At 45.3% G+C, this 19,683-nt stretch overlaps 1 protein-coding gene across 2 annotated transcripts in view; it reads right to left on the reverse strand.

Annotated features, from left to right (window-relative positions):
• LOC311233083 (active breakpoint cluster region-related protein-like) overlaps positions 1-12,809 on the reverse strand; it is a 42,456-nt gene extending 29,647 nt beyond the window's left edge. The window contains exon 1 of one of the 2 annotated variants that reach the window (XM_084319955.1): positions 12,149-12,809. In XM_084319955.1, the coding sequence (XP_084176081.1) occupies positions 12,149-12,331 (183 nt within the window). In that variant the 5' untranslated portion in view covers positions 12,332-12,809. The remainder of the gene's footprint in view (positions 1-12,148) is intronic. The other variant, XM_084319956.1, reaches the window with a different exon arrangement.
• Between the last annotated feature and the right edge of the window lie 6,874 nt (positions 12,810-19,683).

The raw sequence follows: 19,683 nt of genomic DNA on the forward strand, positions 1-19,683 counted from the left end.
GCCCGATCAAGCTCAATAGCTGTACATGCCTTTGTTGTTGTGATGTTTTCACACATCGGTTCAGGAGAAGACGCGTATCGCTTGTAAAGATGGTGACGCAATGGGGGGCGTCTTCAGAATTGCGCACTCTGTGAGCTGGTATCAAAAAGTAGCGTCTTCAGGCTGCCAGAACGCATTTCCGTGTGGCAGAACGGTGCAAACTATCAAATACTTTGCCTAAAACGACCAAAATCGTTTTAGTCTGGACATGGCCTGAGTCAGGGGGAAAAGCTTTGTTGACGACCATATTTAGTCATCATTTTCATTGACAAAATGAACACTGGCAGTAGGTCATGTATAGCGTTCTGCCCCCAGGCCTCATACTGTAGCGGTGTTTACTGTACATTCCCCACAGAGTTAGTGCTTCCCGTGGAGAGACTGTGTCTTGACTTTCATCTGGTGTGGCAGCAGAATGCAAAACATCAGAGCCGCTGTCCTCGTCATTTCTCCTGGCAGGAAGGCTCGTTTTCCCCCATTGGCCCAGCCTTGTGGGACCATTGCGTATTTGCGTGAGCTGATTATCTAACTAACTGATTATCTATCTTTAAAACATTTTTATAAAAAAATTAAAGTATTATTGTAACGGTAATTTATTATATGTTACATCATTTGTACAGCTTATTGGACATGTTTCATAGCTCTGTTATAAATACATTTCTCTGTACAAAGCTTTAACTAGTCAAGACACTAGGGCGACAGTCTGACGGTGTTCTTAAAACAACGGCCAAGGCCCAGGACAGCTTGACTTAGATATGACATCACATCTTGTTCTCATATCAATCTTGTGAGAGATACGATAATCAAATGTTTTCTAAATTGTGATATATGGATAAACCATTTGTATGGAGAATCCATGTTAATCCGATTGATACAACTCATCATATTAAATTGTATGGTGGAAAGTGTGACATTCTCAACTATTTCGACCTCTAGGTAAAAAAAAAAAGTTCTGCTTGGTATTACACGTTCTTTACAATTTTCATTTTGGTCTATCCATGTGGAAAAAAAAGGCAAGAAGGTGCTGAAAAGGAAGGCGAGGACAGGGGAGAGGGAGAAGAGGAGGAACATCATGAATAATGTTTTCTGAAATTACCACATTTACACCTATTTATTCTCTTGGTTCCCTTGGTTTGAGGGAAACGATAATTTCCCTCAAAAAAAAAAACCCAGATAATTTAACATTTCCCATCTGGCAACACTGTGCAGACAACTTCTCAGCCACAGGGCCCAGGCTTGAACTACACCAGAGCCCATTGTCTTATAACACCCAGACTAATTGCAAACCGTCTCCTTTGTTGCCCTACAGAGATAAAAACCCACCCCCACAAGACCTGCTCTTTAGCAGGGGGTTCAACCCTGGGGTCATAATGTGGGCACCTGACCTCCCTCTCCCCCCCTCTCTGGAGTCTGATTAGCCAATCACAGGGCTTACGACTTGAGAGGGATGGATGGGGGGCCACGAAAGGGCTATACCCCTCCCGGCGGCGACAGGCCAAAGATTTATATGTCCTATAAAGAAGGCCATTAGGGGCCTTGCTGGCATTTTCGGGGCTCTACCAAAAGGCAGCACGCTTCGAGAGGCAGTGTGGGGGGGGGGGGGGGGGGGGGCGAGGATGAAGCGGTGATATGTCATCTATTGCTGCTAATGAACAGGCCACAATGGAAGACCATCATTTTGGATTATGGCCCGAGATATGACAGAGAAGTGAGAGAGGAAGGGATGGAGAGAAGAGGGGTGGAGGAGGTGGAGAAGATGTGATAATGGCTTCTGATGATCTCATTCCTTTCAATGGCTTACACCTGATTTGTGGGTTTAAATTAAAAGAAGTTGGGGTTTGGATGTCAAATATATGACTAACACCTGGTTCAAACCCTTTCACTACCACACTGTCTCTAGTGTGGTAGGGAAAGGGTTAACCTTCTGTAGTGTGATAGTGAAAGGGTTAACCTTCTGTAGTGTGGCAGTGAAAGGGTCAACCTTCTGTAGTGTCGCAGTGAAAGGGTTAACCATGTGGTAGTGTGGTAGTGAAAGGGTAAAAAAAGAGGTCGGGTTTGGAGGTAAAAATACATGGTTTGATCTTTAAATTTTTTTTGGTCTTTTTTCTCTCTCCCTTTTTTCCGTATGGTTTGATCTTTTTTAAGATTAATTTTTTAGCATTTATTGCTTTTTCATGGTCAGACATGACCAACAGAGGAGGAGAGGATGAACGGGAGAAGAGGTGGGGAAGACATGCGACAAATGTCACTGGGAGCGGGAGGCGAACCCCGGGATGGCCGCGTAGGTGTGCGAGGCACAATGCGGTGCGCCACGAGGGCGCCCAGATGGTTTGATCTTTAACAGAAGTTCATACTTTTCTTTCTCTTGGTTGGGATGAATTTGCCTGTAGGCTAGACGAGTAGTCAAGAGTAGAGCGGCCCTAGAGTGTACACACACAGTAGCATACACACACAGTAGCGTACACACAGTAGCATACACACACAGTAGCATACACACACAGTAGCGTACACACAGTAGCATACACACACAGTAGCATACACACACAGTAGCGTACACACAGTAGCATACACACACAGTAGCATACACACACAGTAGCATACACACACAGTAGCATACACACACAGTAGCGTACACACAGTAGCGTACACACACAGTAGCATACACACACAGTAGTGTACACACAGTAGCATACACACACAGTAGCGTACACACAGTAGCGTACACACACAGTAGCATACACACACAGTAGTGTACACACAGTAGCATACACACACAGTAGCGTACACACAGTAGCGTACACACACAGTAGCATACACACACAGTAGCGTACACACACAGTAGCGTACACACACAGTAGCGTACACACACAGTAGTGTACACACAGTAGCGTACACACACAGTAGCGTACACACACAGTAGCGTACACACACAGTAGCGTACACACAGTAGCGTACACACACAGTAGCGTACACACAGTAGCGTACACACACAGTAGCGTACACACAGTAGCGTACACACACAGTAGCATACACACACAGTAGCGTACACACACAGTAGCATACACACACAGTAGCGTACACACACAGTAGCGTACACACAGTAGCGTACACACACAGTAGCGTACACACAGTAGCGTACACACACAGTAGCGTACACACAGTAGCGTACACACACAGTAGCGTACACACAGTAGCGTACACACACAGTAGCGTACACACAGTAGCGTACACACACAGTAGCGTACACACAGTAGCGTACACACACAGTAGCGTACACACAGTAGCGTACACACACAGTAGCGTACACACACAGTAGCGTACACACAGTAGCGTACACACACAGTAGCGTACACACAGTAGTGTACACACACAGTAGCGTACACACAGTAGCGTACACACACAGTAGCGTACACACAGTAGTGTACACACAGTAGCCGTAATGGTACCATAGGTGTGAAGTGACCAATCACCAAGAACAATGGGTGTTGTTCTCAGTGGGATTAATGCTTACAACTCACAAACCAGTTTATGCACAGCAGCTACACACCGTCAAAACAGACGAGCGACCCGCTCAAGAGGAAGAGGCAGATGTATGGGACCCCTCTCAAAAAAAACAAAAAAAAACATTTTGAGCGGTGAGTTATTGCCCTGGCCAGTAGCAGGACTTCATCCTTCCTGTTCTTTATTTTATAATATCATAAAACACGGTACGGTGGTGCAGTGGTTAGCACTGTTGTCTCATAACAAGAAGGTCCTGAGTTCAAACCCCAGTAGGGGGGCTTTCTGTGTGGAGTGTTTGTGTGTGTTTTTCCTCCAAGCACTCTGGTTTAGCCCACACCATAAAAAGACGTGCGTGCTAATGGTAGGTATATATCCTGACAGCGCCCCAGCATTACAACTGGTCCCCGGGTGCCGCACTGTGTGGCTCACCCAGAAAATTTTATTTTTTACAATTTTACACTTACTGTATATTCTGTATATTTTTACTGTATATTTTATATTAGAATGTAACATAGGACATTTTATATTAGTATATTTTATATTAGCATGTAACATAGGAAATCTATATTCCGGACCATATTATATTCTTAGGCTTGTTTTTATTCTTATTCGTGACTTTTTGTTTTTGTCTACCCAAATGTTTACTGTTTACTGTGAGTGATTTGTAGTGCCAAATTTCCCTCGGGATGAATAAAGTATTTCTATTCTATTCTAAATGTATCTCTAAACTCGCTGAAGCTCCACAAAGACATACAAGCACACCTGCCCATCTAATTGTTCATCAGTGATGATAACACAGGCTCAAATAATCAACCACCTAAAAACACCAACACGTCTAGACTTTAAACCATTCAGTGACTCCTAAATCATCATTATATTGCTAGAATATAAAATACATTATCCAATTAGTTTTCTCAGCCAGTCCCTCCCTTCCCCTCTTCATCATCTCTTATCATGTCTTAATTAGAAACCGCTCTAGGCTGAGGGGAGGGGGGGGGGGGGGGGGGCAGAGGCAGAGAGAGAGGGGGGGGGGGGGGTGAAAGAGAAACAGACAGAAAGAGAGAGAGGGCGGCCGGGTAGCGCAGCGGACTAAGCGTCTGTCTACCACCGCAGAGACAGTGGGATCGAATCCGGCTGCCGCGGTGCCTCCGGCTTGGTCGGTCGTCCATACTGACTCAATTGGCAGTGTTAGCGGGTGGAAAGCCGGTGGGGTGGGTCCTGGTCGCCTATTCTTTAATCCCAGCCGAAGAGTGCTGCCGAGTGCTTCCGCGTTTTCCCTGATTGGCCGCGACACGCCCCGCGGCAGCGGCGGAGTGGAAGAGGCATTATGCAGCCGTAATCCCAGCTGTTTTTCCATCGACGGTTAGCTCAACTCGTTCGCCGCCTTGCTGTGGAGCCTGCGGTGCGGTTGGTGACAAGTTCGAATCACTTCAATTTTTTTTTCTTTCTTTTTTTACGTTTATCATCTCTCGCTATAAACGTGCATTCTTTCGCCGGTTAAGTTTAGGCATTCTTTCGGAGTTGGTTAAGGTTAGGGTTAAGTTTAGGCATTCTTTCGGAGTTGGTTATGGTTAGGGTTAAGTTTAGGCATTCTTTCGGAGTTGGTTAAGGTTAGGGTTTGTCGCAGAGCATGGCAATAGAATGCCTGTCTGTCTTTCTTGACGCGGAGGCAGCAGCCTATTTCCGCTCTACCGCTCTGCCGCGCGCCGCGGTCACATGGGCGTCGTGGCCAATCAGAGAAACGCGAAGCACTCTTCGGCTGGGATTAATATAGACGCGTCCTGGTCGTTGTAAACAGCGACTCCTACAGGTCGGTCAGGGCGCCTGCTCAGTGAGGGAGGGAACTGGGGGAGGTAGTGTGATCCTCCCACATGTTACACTCAACCAATGAGAGTCACTCTGGCAGGTGAAAAGAGGCGGCTGGCTGTCTCCACATGTATCGGAGGAAGCATGTGATAGACTTCAGGGCTCCCTAGACCGGCAAGTGGGGGGCAAATGCGCGCAACGACCAGGAAGGGGGGGGGGGGGGGGAATACATTGGCATAACAACTAAATTGGGATGGGAGAAAAATACAGAAAAATAGGAGGAGAAAAAGTAGATAAAAAAAAAGACAGAGGGGGAAAGAGAGACAGAGGGGGAAAGAGAGGGTGAGAGAGGGAGAGAGAGAGAGAGAGAGAGAGAGAGAGAGACAGAGAGAGAGAGAGAGAGAGAGAGAGAGAGAGAGAGAGAGAGAGAGAGAGAGAGAGAGAGAGAGAGAGAGAGAGAGAGAGAGAGAAACTCCCCTGTGTATATTTCTGGTCTCATACATTCTCTCCCAGCCAGATACACACAACCTTCCTCTAAATAACATTAACATTGGTACATTCTCTTCCAACCAGCGCCCTGTAGTGCTGTTGGCAACAACACAATGTCCTGCCTGGGAATAATAACGCTTTTTCTTATCCGATCTGATCTTATGACACACACACACACACACACACACACACACACACACACACACACACACACACACACACACACACACACACACACACACACACACACACACACACACACACACACACACACACACACACACACACACACACACACACACACACACACACACACACACACACACACACACACACACACACACACGTGCACTACACACACACACACACACACACACGTGCACTACAAACACACGTGCACTACACACACACACACACACACACGTGCACTACACACACACACACGTGCACTACACACGCACACACACACACGTGCACTACACACGCACACACTACATGCACACACATGCACTCAAACATACAAAGCACATTCTCTCAACCCCCTTACATTTAAACACAGACAGCATGACAACCCTCTTCCCCCTTCCATCCCTCCTTCCCTCCTTCCTTCCCTCCTTCCCTCCTTCCTTCCTCGTGCCCTCCATGCTGTTGAATCCAGCGATGCTCAGTGAAGCACAGCGGCTCCGGTTCAAACTGAGTTCAGCGCTCCGCTCCCCGGCAGTGGGATGAACAGGATGAATAATGGGTCAAACCACGGAAGGTAGAATCCCCTCTAGTTCCACTATGTGCTGGTGAACATAACATCCACAGCAGTGTGTTCGTGGAGGTGACCGTCAAGCGCCTGATGGGAAATCAATGAATGTGACTTTATCGAGCAGTGGGAGTGTTGAGAGCACGTCCATTTTCATTTCATTTATACTTTATTTAGACAGGGAAGGGTAAAAAAAATTAAGATTTTGTCCTGACTCCGTTACAAAGCAGGTTCCTGTTCTGCAGCACATGAAACAATAATTGAAATACAATCATATAACCCTGACAAAGACATTGCATTATAGTCATTGTGGACAGCGAGGACAAACGTGCAGATAGCAGTCAATTCAAATCGACAGTATCAACGAGATTAAGACCTAGGAAAGAGAGTCGAGAATCAGTGATTACAGATGTTTTCTAGCATCGGATGTCGTCCGTAGGCCTGTTTGAAATGTGAGATGGAGGTTATTATTGCTGTGATGTGGAACGGGATCTCGTTCCAAATGTTGGCGTTTGTGTGGAAAGGGATTTATGTGTGAATGACAGTAAGGGGGTGAACATGTGTTCCGGGCCTGTTCCCCCCGTGTTGGCAGCACATGTATGTGTAGCCAGAGTGTATTAGGGATGTTCATGAATCCTCATGCTGCATGTTGTCTGTGATCGTTCCACCAGGACTGTAGATCTGTGTGTGCGTCACTCACTCATGCTTTGTGGGCTGTGTGGCCCCTTTAGCGTCTCGCAGAAACTATTTAATACATCACATCCATCCATAATGGAACTCTCTACCACAGCTGACACAACTCTCGATGGAAATAAATTAAATGACGGCACGACAGCGCAGCACTCGATGACGTGTGGCCGGCAGCTGCTGCACAGTGAAACCAAAAGCAAACCCTGTCATCTACCGTATGTCCGACTACAATCTGTATAGACAGACAGACGGCACAGACACAACAGACAGACGGACGTTCATCTTGATCATACGTCTTGTGCATCAAATGGTAGTTGTAATGGTAATTTATTATATGTTACGTGGAACAAAATAAGTACCCGCCAACCGCGCACAGATTTAAGGTTTGGCGACTAACAATGAGAGGTCTGCCCGCCACCTGGCATGTAGTTCATATCGATACTCTTATTTTGAAAAAATCCTGTGCGGGTCTCATTTCCGCCCCAAGCGCAGCTCCAGTCATAATATCTATGGCTCCGTCAGCTAGCAACGTTCGGTTCATATGATACTCGACGAGTCATATCCGCCCAGTCTGAGCTATTGTCTGCGGCGCAGGTCGGTCAAGCAGAGGAGCAGCGCTACACAGCAGTTCGGCTATTTTGCGATCCGAAATAAGTGTGGTGTTTTTTTTTCTCACAACGGGTCAAATGCATCTAACACGCTTTGCATCGTCGCCATTCCTTTATGCCCACATCGCCCGAAATGAACGTTACATTAGCGTAAGCTAACAAGCTAATCCTGATCAGAGGCAGAGCCATAGAGAACAGCAGACAGTGTGTACTGGGGAAAGGGTGTGTGTGTGTGTGTGCGTGCGTTTGGAAAGACGACGAAGTCAGTCAGGAGTATATTATAGTAAACTGAGGATTACTGAGGATGGACAGATAATGTTGATATTCAAATATAAAAAAGTTTCGAGAGTGGAAGTTTGAAGACAGGGTGGTTAGTTGAAACAGTGTGAATGAATGAAAACTTTATTTAACAGATTGCAGAATGGGTACAATACAGTACGGCTTAATACACACAATTGTTAAGGGGATGCAGACCTGAGAAAGACTTTCGTCTTGTTTACATCAGGGTCCCCCCATTGTGTGTGTGTGTCCCAACCGACCCCACTTCTATGTTTCAATAAATTATTTGCATTTAAAACTATTAACGCTGACTCATTCCTTCAGTCCACTCAAAATTATGCTAATATTCATTATGTTGTTTATGATATTAATTAAAAATAGCATATGAGAGTATTATAGTAATAATAACACATGGCGATATACTAAAAAGCTATTTATAATTTTTGGCTGGTAAGAAATCTGCCTGGCTGGTAGTTTTTAAAATCTACCAGCCAAATGGCTGGTAAGTCAAAAAGTTAAGTTTGTTCCCTACACCATTTGTACAGCTTATTGGACATGTTTCATAGCTCTGTTATAAATACATATTTCTCTGTACAATTAACTAGTTTAACTAGTCAAGACACTAGGGCGACAGTCTGACATTGTTCTTAAAACAACCGCCAAGGCCCAGGACAGCTTGACTTAGATATGACATCACATCTTCTCATATCAATCTTGTGACAGATACGATAATCAAATCACATCTTGTTCTTTTTTCTTGTTGTCTTCATATCAATCTTGTGACAGATACGTCAAAACCCCATATCTCATCTTTGTTTACCTTTCTTGTCATATCTAAGTCAAGCTGTCCTGGGCCTTGGCCGTTGTTTTAAGAACACCGTCAGACTGTCGCCCTAGTGTCTTGACTAGTTAAAGCTTTGTACAGAGACATATGTATTTATAACAGAGCTATGAAACATGTCCAATAAGCTGTACAAATGATGTAACATATAATAAATGACCATTACATAGTCTACTCAACTGGGACTGATGCGGCGAAGCCAGGGGCCTTGTGGAGTGAGCGCCTCTGTGTGACCCCCCCTTCAGGTCAGCCATCATCAGGCCGGTATTGAGGCAAGCCCAACCCAGATTTCAACCCGGATGCTTTGTCCTGCTGTGGCTGCCTCTCTTCGTTTATTATGCACATAGATTACTGCTCAAAATGCCTGGCCATGCACTGACTACATCGGGGAGGGGGGGGTTTGCCGCATTACGCACGTGTAAAACGCACACATGCACTGAAGTAAAATAAGAAAAAACATTACAACTAGACCCCCCCTGCGCTTTCACATCATAGTTTTACTGCGACACACAGAGCTGTGCTGGCAATTCAGGAGAATCACGTGTTGTACCCTCTTCTTCCAGAAGCTCCGCGCAGAAATAGCATCAGTAGAAGAAGGAGACAGTGTGGACAGTGGACACTTGGGTATAACGTGTTCCCAGAAAGAAAGAAAAAACAGAGGAGTCAGTTAAACTGGAAAAGAACAATCGGGCCCCAACACTTCTCCTCCTCAGCGCATCGAGGGCCTGAGGACATAATCAGCGCTGTGTGAGTGAACGAGCCTCACCCCATGACACCATGTTACCTGCTGAGGAGGCAGACAAACTGGGTCAATATCTAACCGCTCACAATGCAATCCATGATCCATGAAGACAAAAAGTCATACTTAATACAATCTCCTCTGGTCTCTTAGGAGGGTTCCTGTCAATTTACTGTATGAAATATCTTTCCCAAAAATAGAAAAACAAATTCCCATAGTGGGTGACATCATGCCAAAAAAAAGGATTCAAGTCATTTTCAGAACCAAATCATTTGGCTGTATTTCCTCAAGTGAACAGCAGGTGGAGCAGTTCTGACTAACACTGAAGCCGACTGTGTGGCAGATGGTTAGAGACCGGTTATAAGTTCTAACGGTATAACAGCAGCACAATGTTCTCATCACTAGCTTTAAATTGGAAGGGAAAAAAAGAGAGATTGGCGGATGATGAGATAACAGAGAGACAGAGAGAGAAAGAGAGAGAGAGAGGGGGGGGGGGGGGGTGGGGGTGACAAGAGAGACAAAGAGATGGTCTTTAATGTGCTTCCTTATCTATACACAATTTGAGCGAGTAAATACAATATAACACGAACACACAATACAAAATTGTACTTTTGCATTTCTAGCGGCTTATACTGTTGGTCTCCCAGGAGCGTTCCTCTCTCTCTTCACTAGTGGATGTCGGAGTGGGCAGCTCCCTTCGCTGCAGCCGGTACACAGTGAGAGAGAGTCACAGGGATGTTCACCTCTCCACTCCAGCTCTTTATACACCACAGGGGTCCCACAGACATTGCAAAATGAAATTCAAGGACTTTCAAGTACTTTCCTAAGCACTCTTTTTCGTTTTAAAAAGGATACAATTCACTTTTAAATGCGATTGTTTTATAGAAAAAAAATCTGATTCAATATGTATGGCTTAAAACCAATCTCCGACAATTAGTTACACTTTAAATAAAAAAAATTATATTTCTTGATTCAGAACTATTTGATCATGGATGAACAAAACGTTCAATGCGAATGGTTGATTTGAATTTCAAGGACTTTTTAAGCACCTTGTTAAAAAAAATTGGCTGTTTTCAAGGAATTCCAGGCCTCGACTTTCTTTTTTCAAAACTCAAGCACTTTAAGCACTTCAAGGACCTTGTGTGTGCACCCTGACAGTGTATATGATAGTCCCAGTGTCCACGGCTCTAACAGAAGCCTGCGTGAACTCTGTCGCCCCGTATTGTGCTCCACAGACGGAGGGGAGCGTTTAGCGCCTTAAGGCGCCGATTGAAGGAGACTATTACAATCAATCGACCCGTCAGGCGAGAACAATACTGGACCCTTCGCTGAGAGAAAAGACACCCGGGGGGCAAAGAGAAGAGGGGGGCAAAGAGAAGAGGGCGCCGTGGAGCCAGACGAGGACTCTGAGACAAGGAGACAAGGAGACAAGGAGACAAGGAGACAGACGAGGACTCTGAGACAGATGACAAGGAGACAGACAAGGAGCCAGATGGGGATCTGAAACAGATGACAAGGAGACAAGGGGACAAGGAGACAGACGAGGACTCTGAGACAGATGACAAGGAGACAAGGAGACAAGGAGACAGACGAGGACTCTGAGACAGATGACAAGGAGACAAGGAGACAAGGAGACAGACGAGGACTCTGAGACAGATGACAAGGAGACAAGGAGACAAGGAGACAGACGAGGACTCTGAGACAGATGACAAGGAGACAAGGAGACAAGGAGACAGACGAGGACTCTGAGACAGATGACAAGGAGACAAGGAGACAGACGAGGATTCTAAAACAGATGACAAGGAGACAGACAAGGATTCTAAAACAGATGCCAAGGAGACAAACAAGGATTCTAAAACAGATGACAAGGAGACAAGGAGACAGACAAGGATTCTAAAACAGATGACAAGGAGACAAGGGGACAAACAAGGATTCTAAAACAGATGACAAGGAGACAGACAAGGATTCTAAAACAGATGACAAGGAGACAGACAAGGATTCTAAAACAGATGACAAGGAGACAGACAAGGATTCTAAAACAGATGACAAGGAGACAGACAAATATTCTAAAACAGATGACAAGGAGACAGACAAATATTCTAAAACAGATGACAAGGAGACAGACAAATATTCTAAAACAGATGACAAGGAGACAGACAAATATTCTAAAACAGATGACAAGGAGACAAGGAGACAAACAAGGATTCTAAAACAGATGCAGATGACAAGGAGACAGACAAGGCAACAAAGGGAGAGAAAAGGTGAAAGAGAGAGAGACAGAAAGAGAGAGAGAGACAGAGAGAGAGACAGAAAGAGTGTACACGTGTGTGTGTGTGTGTGTGTGTGTGTGTGTGTGTGTGTGTGTGTGTGTGTGTGTGTGTGTGTGTGTGTGTGTGTGTGAAAGACACCTTTTGTCTCAGCAGCTTACTGCGGACGCGACCCCACAGCTTGGCCCCCGTGTTGCCGTGCCTCTTGAGCAAGGTGGGGGTGTGCTGCGGCTGGCTGCCAGGTTGATGGTTCTGATCCTGATCCACCACGCAGCACTGCTTCTCCAGGCGCTCGCACACAGAGTTCAGATTCACATCCGTCATTATCCCCCGAGATAACTAGTGGCCCCCGCGAGAGGAGGAGATGTGGTGCTCAGAAGGTGGTGGGGGTCAGATCCCCGCGCTAACACTCTGACCAGCGCTCCAGGTAGCAGAGGGATGAGAAGACAACTGTGCCTCCCTCAAACCAGTAACCAAAAAAGTAGCAAAGACACAAAATTCTGTTTGAAAAGGACGTGAGGGAAAGGACAGATCTCCGTTCACAGCTGGTACTCAAGTCAAACGACGTCAAAAGACTAGAGGAATGAACAAACAAAAAGGAGATAATAATGTAGACCTTTCTTCTCCTTTCAGTCTGTGAGAAGAAAAGATCCTGTCATGGTTTCCTTCTTGATGCGCGAGTCTGATAATAATTCCACAGCGGTGCCTCTCTGGGTTTTCACGCTCAGTCCAGAGTCAGCTGCCAACATTACCCCCTCGCTTCAAAATCTGATCTCCAGAAAGGCAAAAAACACAGAAGCAGCGGAGCGGGAGCGAGAGAGAGAGAGAGAGAGAGAGGGAGAGAGAAAGAGCAGGAAGGAGGGAGGGAATGTGAGGTAGAGAGAGAGAGAGTGGGAGTGAATGAGGTTTGGTTGTCAGAGACCAGCCCCTTGCTTCTCCAGATGTAATAAACACACCTCTGAAGAGAGCAGAGCAGAGCAGAGAGAGAGAGAGAGAGAGAGAGAGAGAGAGAGAGAGAGAGAGAGAGAGAGAGAGAGAGAGAGAGAGAGAGAGAGAGAGAGAGAGAGGAGGGAGGAAGGGGTGCTCTAGGGAATACATAGAGAGAGAGAAACAGACAGACAGAGAAAGAGAGATATAAAGAGAAAGAGACAGAGAGACAGATAGAAAGAGAGAGACATAGAGATAGAGAGAGAGAGAGAGAGAGAGAGAGAGAGAGAGAGAGAGAGAGAAAGCTTATTGTATTTTTTCTTTCCATTCAATTTCCCCCCATCATTTGAATAATGATTGAAATTGACTTGCTAAATTAAAATTAGCTGGTATTTAATGTTTTTAATTACATTTATGTTGATTATTATGATTGTTGACATGTAGGCCTATAGATGATCGTTTATTCATCAACATTATATATACGTCAATGTTTATATTTAATCAATTGCAATCTAAAGCACCTTCTTTGTTTATTAGGATCTCCATTAGTTGTGCTTTATTAAACAGCTTTATTAAACAGCTTTGTTTACTGTCATCATGCCCATAAAGCATCTTAACTGAACCGACGTGAAGGAAAATACAAAAAAAGGAAAGAGGGAGAGAGAGAGAGAGAGAGAGAGAGAGAGAGAGAGAGAGAGAGAGAGAGAGAGAGAGAGAGAGAGAGAGAGAGAGAGAGAGAGAGAGAGAGAGGAGAGAAAGAAAGAGAGAGAGAGAGAGAGAGAGAGAGAGAGAGAGAGAGAGAGAGAGAGAGAGAGAGAGAGAGAGAGAGAGAGAGAGAGAGAGCCTTGTCCCTGTCAACCTCTCCCATAGCTGACCACCTCCTAGTAAGAGGGGGGGGGGGACCCTGCATATATCGGTATCGGTTGCTATCGGTATCGGAAATTAAGAGTTGGACAATATCGGTATATCAGATATCGGTAAAAAAGCCAATATCGAACATCCCTAGTCTTTTCTGTGGTAAATGTAACCAGGGGTGAAATCAGGACACTTCAAATGCTTCTATCACCTCACAGGACAACATTGTAGAAGATTGTCCTCTCTCACTCTCTCTCATCCTCACCATCTCTCTCTCATCCTCACCATCTCTCTCTCATCCTCACCATCTCTCCCTCTCCTTCTCTCTCTCATCTATGTGTCTGTTGCTATGTAATATTGTCTCCAGATGACTCTTCCATTCTACACCGTCACAGTTCTCTGCTTCCCGCTGTTCCCATCATGTAAGCACCCTATCTGGCAGTACTGTGTGTGTGTGTGTGTGTGTGTGTGTACATGTGTGAATTAGCCCCTCTTTCCCTGTGGACACACACATACACACATGTTCCACCGCAGTGGTTAACCCTACCCCCTCAGCCCCCATCAACGGTCTGCCCGCACCGAGAAATAACTCAAACGCGCGCACACACACACGCACACACACACACACACACACACACACACACACACACACACACAGAGTAGCAGCACTCCAGAGACAAGCAGAGTGATTCACCGTCTTTATTCAGAAGGACAAGTAGAGCTGGCTGCTCTTAACCCTTTCACTGCCGCACTACAGAAGGTTAACAGATGGTGTGTGATAGTAAAGGGTTAACCGTCTGTAGTGTGATAGTAAAGGGTTAACCTTCTGTAGTGTGGTAGTGAAAGGGTTAACCTTCTGTAGTGTGGTAGTGAATGGGTTAACCGTCTGTAGTGTCATAGTAAAGGGTTAACCTTCTGTAGTGTGGTAGTGAACGGGTTAACCCTTTGTCGTGTGGCAGTGAACGGGTTATCCTTCTGTAGTGTGGCAGTGAAAGGGTTAACCGTTTGGTAGTGTGTGGCAGTGAAAGGGTTAAAAAGCATATTTCTACATGCAATGGATCGATATTGGCAGAGGGGAGCCGAAGCACGTCTGGCATGCCGTCTCCAACGCACCGTGACCCAAGCCATTCGTATTTAGTGGGCGGAAAAGAAACCATAATTGTGTTAGTAAAGGTTCCAGGCTCACGTCGTCTCTACTGCTGCAAGAGAAGCTGTGCTTCAGAGCCATCTACTGGGAGATAGACCGATAGCTGCTGATTGTGTGATTCATATAGGGGTTGTTTGGGATGTAATCGGAGACGCCATCGCACGCATATTACACAATTCCCTTGATTATACTGAAATGTAGGAATGTGTTTATTGACTTATGCATCATGGGATCTTTTTCAGCCCATATATAGTACATTCAGTGAATCGCATGACTCAAGCTAGTGAAAACATAGTACTTTTAGGTTGTGTGTGTGTGTGTGTGTGTGAGGGGGGGTTACTGATGAATCCATAGACATATACTGCACACTGAGTTGGTTACGGTCAAGGCTGTTGTCGGAAAGTGGTGTTGTTGTCCAGAAGGGGGCACTCTGTCCTCTGGACTTGTTAGTAACAATGCCCCTGTTGCGGTGATAGGGACACTGTATAGCTGCGAGTGCCGTCCTTCGGATGAGATGCTAAACCGAGGTCCTGACTGAATCTCGGTCATTAGAGAACCCAGGACGCCTATCGCAAAGAGTAGAGACCCAATCAGGTCTCTGACATCAAGGCCACCTAATCATCCCTTCCCCTTAATTGGCTGATATCAATCCCTGTCTCCTGAGCCTTTCAGCCATTGTGTAGTGTGATGTGTGCCTGGTGCCAGTGTATGGTAGCCATTGTGTAGTGTGATGTGTGCCTGGTGCCAGTGTATGGTAGCCATTGTGTAGTGTGATGTGTGCCGGGTGCCAGTGTATGGTAGCCATTGTGTAGTGTGATGTGTGCCTGGTGCCAGTGTATGGTAGCCATTCTGTAGTGTGATGTGTGCCTGGTGCCAGTGTATGGTAGCCATTGTGTAGTGTGATGTGTGCCTGGTGCCAGTGTATGGTAGCCATTGTGTAGTGTGATGTGTGCCTGGTGCCAGTGTATGGTAGCCATTGTGTAGTGTGATGTGTGCCTGGTGCCAGTGTATGGTAGCCATTGTGTAGTGTGATGTGTGCCTGGTGCCAGTGTATGGTAGCCATTCTGTAGTGTGATGTGTGCCTGGTGCCAGTGTATGGTAGCCATTGTGTAGTGTGATGTGTGCCTGGTGCCAGTGTATGGTAGCCATTCTGTAGTGTGATGTGTGCCTGGTGCCAGTGTATGGTAGCCATTGTGTAGTGTGATGTGTGCCTGGTGCCAGTGTATGGTAGCCATTGAGCCTGCGTAGCCCAAGGTCGGGTGCTACCAGTGGTGGTGAAGGAGGCAATTTCCACCCTACATTGTGGGGAGCGTTTTGAGTGTCTAGAAAAGCGATATATAAATGTAATTCATTATTATTATTATTATTATTATTACTACTGATGAAGCCATAGAAAAACATACTGCACACTGACTGGTTACTGATGAAGCCATAGAGAAACATACTGCACACTGACTGGTTACTGATGAGTCCATAGAAAAACATACTGCACACTGACTGGTTACTGATGAAGCCATAGAAAAACATACTGCACACTGACTGGTTACTGATGAGTCCATAGAAAAACATACTGCACACTGACTGGTTACTGATGAAGCCATAGAAAAACATACTGCACATTGACTGGTTACTGATGAAGCCATAGAAAAACATACTGCACATTGACTGGTTACTGATGAAGCCATAGAAAAACAAGACGGTTCTCAACACTAGCGAGAGGGAGCAAGGTAGTCACACATCAATCAAACTTTATTTAACCAGAAAATAAAAACTAGGGGTGTAACGATGCATCGATTAATCGAAATGCATCGATTCGAATGTGTTCGATTCGATGCATCGATTTTAATATGTTAGAATCGATTATAATAGAAATTAATCGAAATTAAATCTTTTTATTTTATTAATTTTTTTTAAATGTTTTATTTTTGTGTGTATTGTTTTTATTGACCTATAGTCCATTCATGCTGAGTGAATCAGTTCCCCCAGCCACATTTGTGTATTCACATTTTTTGGGGGAATTAACTGATAGAAAATGTATCAAATGGAATCGAATCGTGGTCAAATGAAGAGATTTCATGATGCATTGAATCGTTGCCTGAAGAATCGTAATCGAATCGAATCATTGTGGGGTCGAATTGAAAACACATCGAGACCGAGGTCTCTTTTTCAAGGGTGATCTGGCCAAGAAGGCGAGCACGAACTATGACAAAACATACATAACAAGACACAATACACATATAGTAGACAACCGATATTTTAAATGAAAAGTCAAATTCAGTAAAAGAAAATACAAGCACAATAAAACAATAGCAATCAACCAACATGTTTAATTCAACATCAAAGCAGGAGCAGCAGGTGGAAAGGATTTCCGCAATTTTTACACGCACGTCCAAAAAGAACTAAAACCTTAGACGCAGGTGCCGAATTGAGCCGTGACCTGTGGAAATAAATCTTTAAAACCTACACAATGCAAGGCTCCTGTTAAAATCTATTTATGTTTGGTTGTCAAGTTTGATAAAGAGCAGTCTTGAATAAATGGCCTGCGACGGGTGAGTTACGGCGTGTGTCCAGCGCTGCTGTGCTCGTCTCTGGCCTCAGATAGTACTAGACAACGTGATGTCATGGGTGGCTGGAGCAGACGGTCGGGTTATTGTGTGGATTTTATTAGTATTTATTTTATTACTAATTTATTAGTTAGTAGAACAATCATTTTGTAAAAACCGTGACCAGACCAGGAAGTGATAATCTATTGAGACAGGAAGTGATACTCTATTGAGACAGGAAGTGATACTCTATTGAGACAGGAAGTTGATACTATAGACCACTGCACTTCCGCGTTACATTGAAATCGGGGAGGAGATAGCGGAGGGAGGAAATTAATGAATGTGGATGAGAGCCTTGATGTAAGTGGTTGCAGCTACGGCTGTGGGGGTGCTAGAGACATGATGCAATAGACTTTTATGCGCCTGAATCTCCTGAACACGGCGCGACCCATTCCTAATCGATCAGAACTAAATCGGCAGAGATCAAGTCCCTTTTTCAGCACCTACTCCCCATATGCATGCGCAGATTGTCAACGGAGTCTGAACGGCGCGAGGCGACGTGCGAATGAATCCATCAGAGGGGGGAGCTTCGGTGCCAGTGTCCTTTCAGCCGAACAGGTTAATGAAAAAATTATCACACTAAATGGCCAGACGCGTCTTATGGCGACATCTACAATTACCTCATTGAGTCTCCAGGTAGACTAATGTTTATATTTAAGTGCAGTGGTCTGTAGCCGCTCACACTACCACCGAAGCTCCCCCCTCTGATGGAACAGTCCATATTCATTCGCGCGTCGTCGAGACTTCGTCCAGACTCCGTTGACAATCTGCGCATGTGTATGGGGAGTAGGTGCTGAAAAAGGGACTTGATCTCTGCCGATTTAGTTCTGATCGATTAGGAATGGGTCGCGCGGTGTTCAGGAAACTCAGGCGCATAAAAGTCTATTCGATCATGTCTCCAGCGCCCCCACAGCCGTAGCTGCAACCACTTACATCACGGCTCTCATCCACATTCATTCATATGCTCCCCCCGCTATCTCCTCCCCGATTTCAGAATCCCGGAAGTGTTGCGGTGGTCTATCGAGACAGGAAGTGATACTATATTGAGACAGGAAGTGATACTATATTGAGACAGGAAGTGATACTCTATTGAGACAGGAAGTGATACTATATTGAGACAGGAAGTGATACTCTATTGAGACAGGAAGTGATACTATATTGAGACAGGAAGTGATACTATATTGAGACAGGAAGTGATACTATATTGAGACAGGAGGACGAATGGATCTGGATCTGTTTGATAGTCGGGGGCTATGGAAGACCTCAGCCAACCTTCGGTGAGTATATTTTTAACCGACAGTGTGGCGACAGTGGCTCAGGAGGTAGAGCAGTCGTCTGGCAATCCGGAGGTTCCCGGTTCGATTCCCGCTCCTCCCGGGCAGCGTGTCGATGTCTCCTTGAGCAAGACACTTAAACCCTAATTGCTCCCGTTGAGCAGGTTGGCACCTTGCATGGTTGCCTCCGCCATCGGTGTGTGAATGTGTGAGTGAATGTGTGAGTGAACGGGTAAAATTGTGCGCGTGAGCGTTGACGTGAACGTGTGGCACACTTCATAGGTTTCGTTTTGCGGTAAACGAAACGTTGACGTCATCGGACTTAAAAAAAATTAAAAGTTCGGTACCCATCCCTAGGGATAACTGGGAAAAAAAGGCTGTGATGTGTAGGATAGAGAATTGAGAAACACAATGATGACGCATGTTTACCAAGAAGGCTTCTTCCACAGTAAGAATTTCTCATTAGTACCAAGACACTCATGTAACCATCAAATAGCTTGTATAATACCTTTAATGCGCCTGGCTTCCCTTTCAACTGTCTCGCTGAGAACCCCTGATGGGTCTGACAACAGTCGTGAGCAGCTCTTTGTTTCAGGATGATCGTAGCGGTAATCTGCCCCCCCCCCCCCCCCCCCCCCCTGTATCATTCCTCTCTTCGTCACGAGTCTCTTTTGCATTCGTATGTTCAACGAGCTAATCCTCAAGTTTCAACAATCTGGCGAGGGAGTTGCGATTCTGATTCTGTTGTGATAGATATAGATATAACAATAATAATAATAATAATGTATAAGGAGGACGGGTCAACAAAAGTCTGTAGTGTGATAGTAAAGGGTTAACCTTCAGTAGTGTGGTAGTGAAAGGGTTAATGAC

Source organism: Notolepis coatsorum (genome assembly GCF_963971535.1).
Source record: "Notolepis coatsorum genome assembly, chromosome: 8".
In the NCBI taxonomy this organism is placed as follows: Eukaryota; Metazoa; Chordata; class Actinopteri; order Aulopiformes; family Paralepididae; genus Notolepis; species Notolepis coatsorum.